General features: G+C 32.9%; 1 protein-coding gene and 1 non-coding gene across 4 annotated transcripts; one reads left to right on the top strand and one right to left on the bottom strand.

The window, feature by feature from the left end:
* Window positions 1-3,550: 3,550 nt before the first annotated feature.
* On the top strand, window positions 3,551-7,279 carry LOC110715345 (serine/threonine-protein kinase AFC2). 3 transcript variants are annotated; one of them, XM_021893908.1, is made up of 12 exons: window positions 3,551-3,768; window positions 4,438-4,627; window positions 4,913-4,939; window positions 5,023-5,176; window positions 5,291-5,339; window positions 5,432-5,546; window positions 5,753-5,844; window positions 5,998-6,154; window positions 6,243-6,307; window positions 6,395-6,492; window positions 6,616-6,718; window positions 6,818-7,279. In XM_021893908.1, the coding sequence occupies exons 1-12, from the start codon at window positions 3,667-3,669 to the stop codon at window positions 6,962-6,964; spliced, it is 1,299 nt and encodes a 432-aa protein (XP_021749600.1). In that variant the 5' UTR covers window positions 3,551-3,666; the 3' UTR covers window positions 6,965-7,279. The 3 variants fall into 3 exon arrangements, with proteins under 3 accessions (XP_021749600.1, XP_021749601.1, XP_021749602.1); XM_021893909.1 differs by lacking the exon at window positions 4,438-4,627 and having other exon boundaries at window positions 3,583-3,768; XM_021893910.1 differs by lacking the exons at window positions 3,551-3,768; window positions 4,438-4,627; window positions 4,913-4,939; window positions 5,291-5,339; window positions 5,432-5,546 and having other exon boundaries at window positions 5,166-5,176.
* Window positions 7,280-8,555: 1,276 nt separating this feature from the next.
* Window positions 8,556-8,627, bottom strand: TRNAQ-CUG. Its single transcript has one exon. It is a non-coding gene; the product is annotated as a tRNA-Gln (tRNA).
* Window positions 8,628-10,409: the final 1,782 nt, after the last annotated feature.

Consider the following 10,409-nt stretch of genomic DNA (forward strand, 5'->3'; position numbering starts at 1 on the left):
TTGACTTCAAAGAGTGTAGAACTCTGCTGAGATCTAATATAACATAAAAAAATACCGACAATGAACCGGGTAATTCGTATGATAATTCAAACAACATTATCTCTTCTTCATTGATGTGTTAGTTGTTGGATTTTGACCTCAACAACCAAACTCCATCTGTTTGTCTTGTATTATTATCATCATTAATGATTTCCTTCAAAATAAAAAATATCATCATTAATGATGTGTGATGAAATGATGAATCCTCATGCCGTTTATATTATTTTCGTTTGTGACTCCCTATACACCCTAAAGTCGAAATGGGCATGTTGTGTAAGTGCCGTATGATATCTGAGATTAATTTTAAATGTACTATGAGTACACATACTAGTATCAAGTTTCATTGATTAAAAATCTTTATTAGGCTAAGTATAAGCTCGTGTTAGAGAAAAGTCAACTACATGCTATGTTACAAAGTGGATATGGATTAGTCCAATATTGATGATGTTAGTCTTCTTTTTTCCATGTAGGATAGATATTGATCACTCAAATGTGTGTCTATTCTCTATTACTCTTGAAGATTGATTTGATTATACTTTACTCCAAAATATGGATTTAGAAACCCAAAATAAAATAATCTTCTCATCCTTTGTACAGCAATTCTCTTTATTATTATATTACAAGAAAAGTCAATCTAATGTCCAAAATTTACTTTTAAATTTCCATTAATCTATAAAAAAAACACAATTATGTTTAATCTCGTATTTTAAATTATTTATTTCCATTTGTATATCTAATCGACAATTACAAAATTAGTTTTTTTTTCTTGGTTTTTTTTTTTTTTTGGCGGTCGGTTTCTTGTGCAGTGTGTGACTTATAATCTGGATAGGCAAATTAAAATCTATTTACCTCGTCAAAAATTGACACTTCGCTTTATAGCAACCACAAAATTTATGTGATTATTCTTATCAAAGTTGTTACTTAGTATGGTTGAACCTCGTTTTTTTGGACGGTTTAAACTTATCTGCATGTCATGGTGCCTTCGATTTATGAGCATATATGATCCCTATAAGTTTAGCTTATTTCTACAAGTTATCCTTCCTCAATAATACTCGTTAATTGCATACACTTTTCTTTCTTCCTTTGGTAGAACTTTGAGCGAAGTTACAGGAAAGAACCAGATAAATAAAGATTATAAAGTCATTCACTTCATTAGAATTTGGCAAAATTAGTGGAATCAACCCTTAAAAGTGGCACTCCCGTATTAGTGCAACGTATAAGGAATTTCTCATATTATTATACACCGTAATTCGTTAATTCCTACTCCAAATCTTATGACGTCTGCGTATCATTTTTTTATCCTCCTTAGTCGTTACCACTTACCTTTCTTGCATATCGTCTCCAAATCTTATAAACAGTGTGATGTCAAATATACCTGTAAAATATGCATTTACATGCTAATACTTATTAATGTGTACAATTTTTTTTTTCCCATTCATTAATGTTAATTGTTTTATTTTTATTTTTATTTTTATTATTTAAAACTGTTTGTGCATATTTATATTCCTAATATATTTGTTTACATATTTTCCATTAAAGTAATCAATCGCTGAAAAAGTTCCCCGATAACGCACATTAGTCACTCTAATCAAATAAAATATAAGAAAATAATACTCACGCTGTATCCAAATAAATGTAATGGTTTAATTAATGTACTTCACATACCAACTGTAACTTTGACTTAATTTATATTATACTATTATATAGAGTACCAACATAATGTTATTGAATAAAGCTTTACTAGATTAGTCACAATTTATATTTCTATAATATCAACTTTGTATTAATTTTACTAATATATAATAAAATATTAAAATGTATTAATATGTTGGTCAAATAGATGCACTCTTTTAGGTATTAAGGGGGTAACTTTATTTCCACGTCAATAAAAAAAATAAGTTCAATGTCTATTTAACTTGGTTTAAAATATTGGAAGTGTACTTAAAAGTAGAAGTTAATTGGATGATATTTATCTAAGTTATTCTAACTTATTTGAACTTATTAGACATTATTATAATAACTTATTTATAAACTTAACTTAAATAGCCTTATGAATGCGAGGAATAGCTTAGCTGGTTAAAGTTTTTCTCACAAATCAAGGGGATCCTAGATTGATTCTCAAAACCCGTCTGTGTGACTTTCTAAACATATATAAAAAAAAAATAATTAAAAAAAAAAAAAAAACAACAACAACAACTTAAATAGCCATAACAGATTTGGCCCTTAAATAGAATTATCTTATTTTAACTAAATTGTTACATCATGTCATTGTGGCTCTATTTACACTAGTTTTAAGTTAATCTCTTATATGTAGAACACAAATTCTTATTTGGCTGGCTACATACACCGTGTGGCCAAGTTGAGGTTACCTTGTTAGTGTTATAGAGATTACACAGACAGTGTTATAAAGGTTACTTTGACGGTGTTATAGGGGTACTCGATTAGTATACACATGTTATTCGGTCAGTATTGTAGAGGCTATTTTATTCTTTTATAAGTGGTCACATGGCGTAGCCAGCCGCGCACAAAATGTGTTGTGATATAATGCTTTGTAAATTTAAAAGAAAAAAAAATGCCAATGCTGGAATATGGAAATAATCTTTGAGGCAAATTCAAAAAAAGAATAGACACCTTTATGTTTAGTGTTCTAAAGGGGCGTTTGGTTCGCGAAATATATGTATGAGGTATGAGTTTAAAATGACTAAAACTCATACCATATATTTTGTTGTCAAAAGTATGAATTTTAAACACATACCTCAAACCCATCAAGTATGGGGTTTAGAAACCTTGGGGGAGGTGGGTTTAACTCATTCCATTCTCTTAGGTATCAAATAAAGGAAGAAATAGTGAGAGATTTCATTCCAGAATTGAACCACACACAGTAATTAGTATTATGTATCAAGTTGCAACCCGTTACAACCCTTTTTTTTTGTTGACACAACAACCCGATACTACCTTCTTTTTTTTTGTTGACACAACAACCCGATACCACCTTTTTTTTTTTGACGCAACAACTCGATACCACCCTTTTTTTTTTGTTGACACAACAACCCGATACAACCTTTTTTTTTTTTTTTGAACGGAACCCGATACCACCTTAATTCCATCTTATTTCTAAATCCAAACACCCCCTTGGAGATAGAGGAGGAATACGATCCAACCCGACTCGCTTAAGCACAAGATCTGCTAGCCCAGCCCATACTTTTTGATCCATAAGTTGCCTCAACAAGTCCAACCAACTCCTTAAATCCTTAATGACCTTAACTAGAGTTGGAACAACATACCGAATATGCGAACCTAATTCCAACCCTAGTTAACAACACCTTTAATCACAATTATTTAATCACAATTACAAAAGCAACAACACAACGTGAAATACACAAAATCCAGAAAAAGTCAATTTATTAAATCCAACAGTAATAAAACCATCCACGTGTACGTCCCCGATTTCATCTCTCAACCGCCTTACCAATCTCATCGGATTCCCCTATAATCTTCATCTGTGTTAGGTTAGGGTTTTTTCTCACCTCAAAATTTTCCCCAATTCTTAACTTTCTCTCTCCTCAAATTCTCTATTTCTCTCTCTTCAATCGACTTTCTCTCTCATCGATTTCGAAGCTTTTTGCAATGGAAACTGAACGAGTTACCGAGTTTCCTATGACTCATCTTGATCGTCGTCCCAGGAAGCGACCTCGTCTGGGATGGGATGTTGCTCCTCAAACTACCAAGGTATACGATCTTTTCTTTTTTTATTTTGATTTTATTGTTTTCGGTATTTTTTTAGGCTAGATCTGGTGATATTTGATTCAAATTGGCTGAATTTATTGAATTTTATTTGTGAATTTGATCTGATTTTAATTTGGTTGATTCTTGGTGGATTATTGTATTGATTCAATTATATTTGTTCAGATCTGTTGTTTTATGTTTGTTAATCATCTTTTAACTATTTATGATTGTTTGATTTCGCAAAGTTTTGGTATTGTAATGAAATTGAAGTTTTTTGTTACATGTTATTTCAAGAATTTATATGTTTTGTAGCTTTTGAAATCATGGATTGGTAGATTTTGTTGAATTTAAATTTTATGCAAACGTTTTATTTTTCTTTGATGACTTTGAAAGAAAAGTTAAATTTCTGATTTTTATTTCACGCTTGAGGAGATGTTAATCAAATTAATGTTTTCTTATTTCAAATTGTTGATGGGATCTGTTTAAAATTGATAGCTAAGATTTATTTTATGAAGTTGGTTTTTTAATTTGATTTCAAGTGTTATGAACAATGATATATGGGAAAAATATTTGAAGTGAAGTAATGAAACAAAAATACCCAGAAAATAAAAGAAGATAGGGTTTTGTTTTTGTGTTAACTTGAGCGAAACATGGATGAATGGCTGTGTGTAGGCTCCAATAGGTATATTTTGTGGACAAGAGATTGGGAATGTTTCAAGCTTTGCACCGTCAGCTGCACTTTCGGAACATTCTAGTCCCCTGTTTAGCAAGGGAGTGGCAAGAAATGGTTCTCCCCCGTGGAGGGAAGATGACAAAGATGGACATTACATGTTTGAGCTTGGAGATGATTTAACTTCTCGCTGTAAATACACTCTCCATTGTTCAAACTGTTCTTTTACTTTTGTGTTACTGGTTTGCTTGTCCTAAGTAGATATGATGGTCATTCATTATTAATATATATTTACGAATTAATAAAGTTAAAGGTTGCATTCAATTTGGCTGGGGGTATTCCATACTTTAGTCCTAATATTGATGCAACTTTAAAAACATTAAGCATTTAGCAGTATACTCATGTAGACTAGTATAGCAAGGTGGTTCAGATTTATATTGGTACATGGTATTGATTACTTCTTTTATGTCTTTTCAGATAAGGTCCACAGCAAAATGGGTGAAGGTATGTATAAAGTGAAAGGTTTATTAATTAAGGTTAGTGATCTTTGTGTTATGGAATCTTATGCGAATCACATTTGGCCTCAGGTACCTTTGGTAGGGTATTGGAGTGCTGGGATCGTGAGAGGAAAGAAATGGTGGCAATAAAGATTGTACGTGGCATTAAAAAGTACCGTGAGGCAGCAATGATTGAAATTGATGTTTTGCAACAGCTTGGTAAACATGATAAAGGAGGCAATCGGTGAGTTATATTTCTGTTTTGCATTTGCACCTCTGTGCTTGCTGCCATTGATGGCACTGTCACAGAGGCTTTTTAAGTTTGACTGCAGTGGTTAAATTGTTTTGTTCCTTGCAGTTGTGTGCAATTACGGAACTGGTTTGACTATCGTAACCATATCTGTATTGTAAGTATATAGTTGATTTAGAATGGGTTTCCCCAATTACACATAAGTTTTGGGGTTAAGAAATCATTGGTGAATTGAAATGGTCTTAACAGGTCTTTGAGAAGCTTGGACCAAGCTTATACGATTTCCTTCGCAAAAACAATTACCGCACCTTTCCCATTGATCATGTCCGTGAGATTGGAAGACAACTGTTGGAGTGTGTAGCATGTGTGTACTAAAATATATCTTCCCTTAGTTATACTGATTTTGTTGTTGTCTTACCGGCATCTAGTTCCTTAGGCACATCTTTGATTTCCCTTTCCCAAGATTATAAATTTGTTATCTTCTCGGGGAAGACATCATAAGAAATCATTAACTGTCATGTCTGGGTTTTGTTTGGTTCATGACATTGAGCTTTTTGGAAAATGTTGCAGTTATGCATGACCTTCATCTTATACACACTGATTTGAAGCCTGAGAATGTGCTATTAGTCTCACCAGACTATGTTAAGGTCCCTGATTACAAGGTCTGGTTTTCGGCTACCTTTTGTGTTGCATTGGTTAACCTTTAGTGTTTCTGTTGTTGTTGTGTATTGCATTTTGATGTGATGTTTTGTACATGTTATCTCTGCTGCCCTTGCACCTACTTAGTTCTGAATAATCTTTGACATTGAATGCAGGGTTCTTCTCGATCACCCAAGGATAGCTCATATTACAAGAGAGTGCCCAAGTCAAGTGCTATAAAAGTCATTGATTTTGGAAGCACTACATATAAACGTGCAGATCAGAATTATATAGTGTCAACTCGACATTATAGGGCTCCTGAAGTTATTCTTGGTACAGTTCTTGTTACATTGTACTGAATGTTTGCCCTAATCCTGTGTGATTTTACTTGTGTTACTGAGATACTTTTTGAAATATGTAGGCCTTGGTTGGAGTTACCCATGTGATGTTTGGAGTGTCGGTTGTATCCTTGTGGAACTCTGTTCTGTAAGTCTGCCTTCTTGATGATAATTATGGATCCTTTAATTTTTTTTATGAAATATCTTGACCTTGTATTCCTTTTTTTAATTATAGGGGGAAGCCTTGTTCCAGACACATGAAAATTTGGAACATCTTGCAATGATGGAGAGGGTGCTCGGTCCATTGCCACAGCATATGCTTAAGAGATTAGAGTAAGTACTAATCATTTTGGGGAATAAATATAGTAGAAGTGGGGTGGGGTACAATGATAATGTGGGTTACAGTGGTGATGTGTTCTACTTGAATATATTTAACTCTGCTTATTATATTGGCAGTCGGCATGCTGAGAAGTATGTTAGAAGAGGTAGATTGGACTGGCCAGAAGGTGCAGCTTCTCGGGAGAGTGTTAGGGCAGTTTCAAAGCTTCTACGGCTCCAGGTATTAACATGTCGATTATTGCATAATGACGCAATGTTTTTTACCTGTTTATCACTTGTGATGTGTTGATGATATCGTTAATTTTTGTTTCTGTTTCAGAACCTTGTAATGCAGCATGTGGATCATTCTGGTGGTGATTTCATACACCTTCTACAAGGTCTGCTTAGATACGATCCGTTGGAGAGGCTCACAGCTCGTGAAGCTCTCCGACATCCATTCTTTTCTCGTGATAATCTCAGGCGGTGAAATGTACAAATCTGGGTGCCATCTAGTTTAAAGAAGAGGGAACTTGTTATCCGTCAAGAAAGTGGTGAAGAAGATGTTTATAATTCTTGTGCCCAACTCTTATATTGTAAAAGTTGCCACATGATGGATTACAAGTTCTGCTTGTGCTGGTCGAGTTTTGTATTCTAACCTATCCTTGAGGCACATGTCTCAAAAGTGTATATATACTTTTTTTGGTCACAGTGCTGTAAAGAGTATTGTTGTATTGATTTTCTTTATATAACAACACTGGAGTTTGGTATTTGAAATAAAAATTCCCTTAATATCTGCATTTTGTATCGCCCCATATTTTTATTTTTAAATGTTCATCTCATGGAGATCAAAGTTGATGTTAACCTCTTCAGGCTCTTCTAGTATTTCTTGGATTGCTGCTAATATGTCAAATCGTTTCTAATCAAAGCAGTCTCTTGCAAATGAGTATTCACCGGTTAACCCAACGACATTAACAAAAATGAGTCAATATGCAGATGTTATTGTCTATACCTGGCATTGTACATTGGAAGGTCCCTTGTTGCAAACTTGCAATGTACATGCAACTATGAACTATGCAATGTCGGTTGAAAATTGCAGTATATGCTTAGCTTTAGGTTGCCCGAAAATTATATGCTAGGCGCTCTTAATAACTTTTGATTGGAGATGATTTTGTGAAAATGTATTCAAAGAATCTCTTTATCTAAGATTCTAATCATAGTTATTAATTTACTACTTCTAGTTGCTGCATTTGCAGTTGTTAATTGGACGTTCTACCGTGTGTTTATCACTAATAACTTCCTGCTAACCAATGTTGTAATACAAATCAATCAGTTTTGTTATATTAAGATAAAACTATGATAGTTTCGTCTAATGTGTGTTATATGTAATCAAAACTGTTCCTCAATGCCTTGGTTGCTCTAAGAAAGAGTAGGGCCTAATGCTCGTAACAATCAAGCTAGATAAGATCATAAGAATAAACTTAGCAATGGATATATTCTGTAATAAAAGCGCTTTAGTATATAGGGCTTTGTTATGCATTAGTAGTTTTCGAGCAAGCGTTTCATTTTTCATTTGTGGGGAGCTTGAGATAAGCATAAATGTCAACCATAGTTGAAAGTTTTTGCAGTATATATTCCCTCAATCCCTCACATTGTGCAAGTAGTTTTAGGTTTTGTTAGCTCTGTAGAACGATATAAAATTAAATTATTTAAAATCCTATTACAAGCTCGAACCAAAAAAATAAATCTTTGTAGCTTACAACTTACAAGTATTATTATTACTTCAAAAACCATTAGTTATTTATTACTACTAGAACATTTTCGAGTAATATGATTTGGTCATAATTAATTCTTGATTGTTGTTCATCCCGATTTCATTTTTAAAAATTATTAATATTCGATCAAAGTGGGGAATATAGGATCTTTAGCTATAATCCATGGAATAAAAACAGTCTTCTTTAAAATACAATTCATTATATTCTTGGTAGAAAGGAAAAATATTCATCAGATCAGCATATACTTGAAGCACAAAATTTCTCCAAAAAGCTATGCAAAAATAACAGCACAACTATTAAAATATAAGGTTCTACCGAGATTTGAACTCGGGTTACTGGATTCAGAGTCCAATGTCCTGACCACTAGACCATAGAACCAATTTGTGGTAAATTTTACAGTAGATGCTTAAGAATAATTTACTTCGTACTATGTTCTCAATATCAGTGAAGGGTTGTTTGTTTGTTACAGTGTTTAGAGAAGTAGTAAGTATTAAGTAAGCGGCAACCAACGGGAAAAATATATGTAGTAAGTGGTTCTTAAGGTTAACCGATTTAGGAATAGTTCTTACAAGTAATACAAAAGAATAAGTAATACTTCGTATGTAAGTAATGGATCTTTGTTGATTACAGTATTTTTTTTATAAATTGATAAAGAATTTGTGGTAAAATTATGAAATTTGAACCCCTAAAAAAAAAAAAAAAAAAAATAAAATAAAATAAAAATAAAAAGGTGTTGGAGACAACTATTGAAAACAACAAAAAAGAGTTTATGTAAGTGAATAAGCTGGGCTCTTATTGTCTATTGACAAGCTACCCAATTATGTCCATAAGATTCAAATGGCTCAATTTATACTTGAAAGGATGTTTATTGGTTCATTTGCCCCCAATTTATCACATCTCAAATTCTTTGCAACCCTATTGTGGGGGGTCCGATATTTATGAAAAAGGAATGAATTTTAAACAAATTTTATAAATAGAAAAATACTTTTAGGTTGACTATAAGAAGAATTTTGTAGTACTACTTGAATACCTTTTGTTTGTGGTGAGTTACTTGATTCTATTTAGATAACTTCTGATTGAAACGGGAGCATTAGTTTTATCAGTGGACTTACTTGCCCTATCTTGGCGGTCCTTCAACATAATCTCAAAGAATAAATTGGCCGATGGGATTTCGCACAACTAATTAACTTTATTCACCGTTTATAGCTTGATCACTTCAACTTAATTTCAGTTTAGTTTAGTTCATTTCAATTCAGCTCTTAATTTCCTTCTCTTATAAAATATTCAGTTCAGTTCAACTCTAATTAGTTAAGTTCAATTCAGCTTAGCTCTCAGTATATGTGAAAAGGCTCATAATAGGAACAAACACAAAATTATTAGTCCAGAACAATTAAGGGTATGTTCTCATTGACTGAACTCAGCTGAACTAAATTGAACTGTGCTGAACTAAACTGAACTAAAATGAATATTTTATAAGAGAAGGAAATTCGGAGCTGAACTGAACTGAACTGAACTAAGCTGAACTGAACTGAATTTCAACGTAAGAGAACAGACCCTAAGATTTTATTTTGAATTCTACATATTTTGTAGTAAAATTTATGGGCAAATACAAGTTTATCTGCCAAATAAATGAATTTTTATTAATCTGATGCCATTTATGTAAATATATTGAAAAGGCGTGGTAATTTATTCAGTACTTTTGGTGAGCTGTCCAATTAATGTTTGCAACTTGCATTTAGAAAATTACACATGTATACCTCAATTAGTACATAAAAAGACGCATGTGTTATATAGGGGATTAAGTGGGCACGGCTAAAAATTTATTTGAATAATTTTAGAGTTCATGTGAAGAGGTTCATTTTAGCAAATTATGTATTTTGGACATTTAAGTTGGTTAGAATTTATGCTCAGGTGAAAGACTCATTGGTATTGATTAGGTTTTGAATATTTGATAAAGTGAGCTCCTTCCCAAATTAAAGTCAAGAAGAACCGCAATTCCCAAATTGCAGCCAAAGTTTTAAGAATTCCCAAAGTACCGTCCACGTCACCGGTTCAGGGGGAAGAAATTTTAAATCCGGTCTACAGCAAAACCGCTACCTGAAGTAACCGCTACCTGAAGTAGCGGTTTTTACTAATAAACCGCTACTTCAGGTAGCGGTT

The sequence above is a fragment of the Chenopodium quinoa genome, unplaced genomic scaffold, assembly GCF_001683475.1.
Source record: "Chenopodium quinoa cultivar QQ74 unplaced genomic scaffold, ASM168347v1, whole genome shotgun sequence".
NCBI lineage: Eukaryota > Viridiplantae > Streptophyta > Magnoliopsida > Caryophyllales > Amaranthaceae > Chenopodium > Chenopodium quinoa.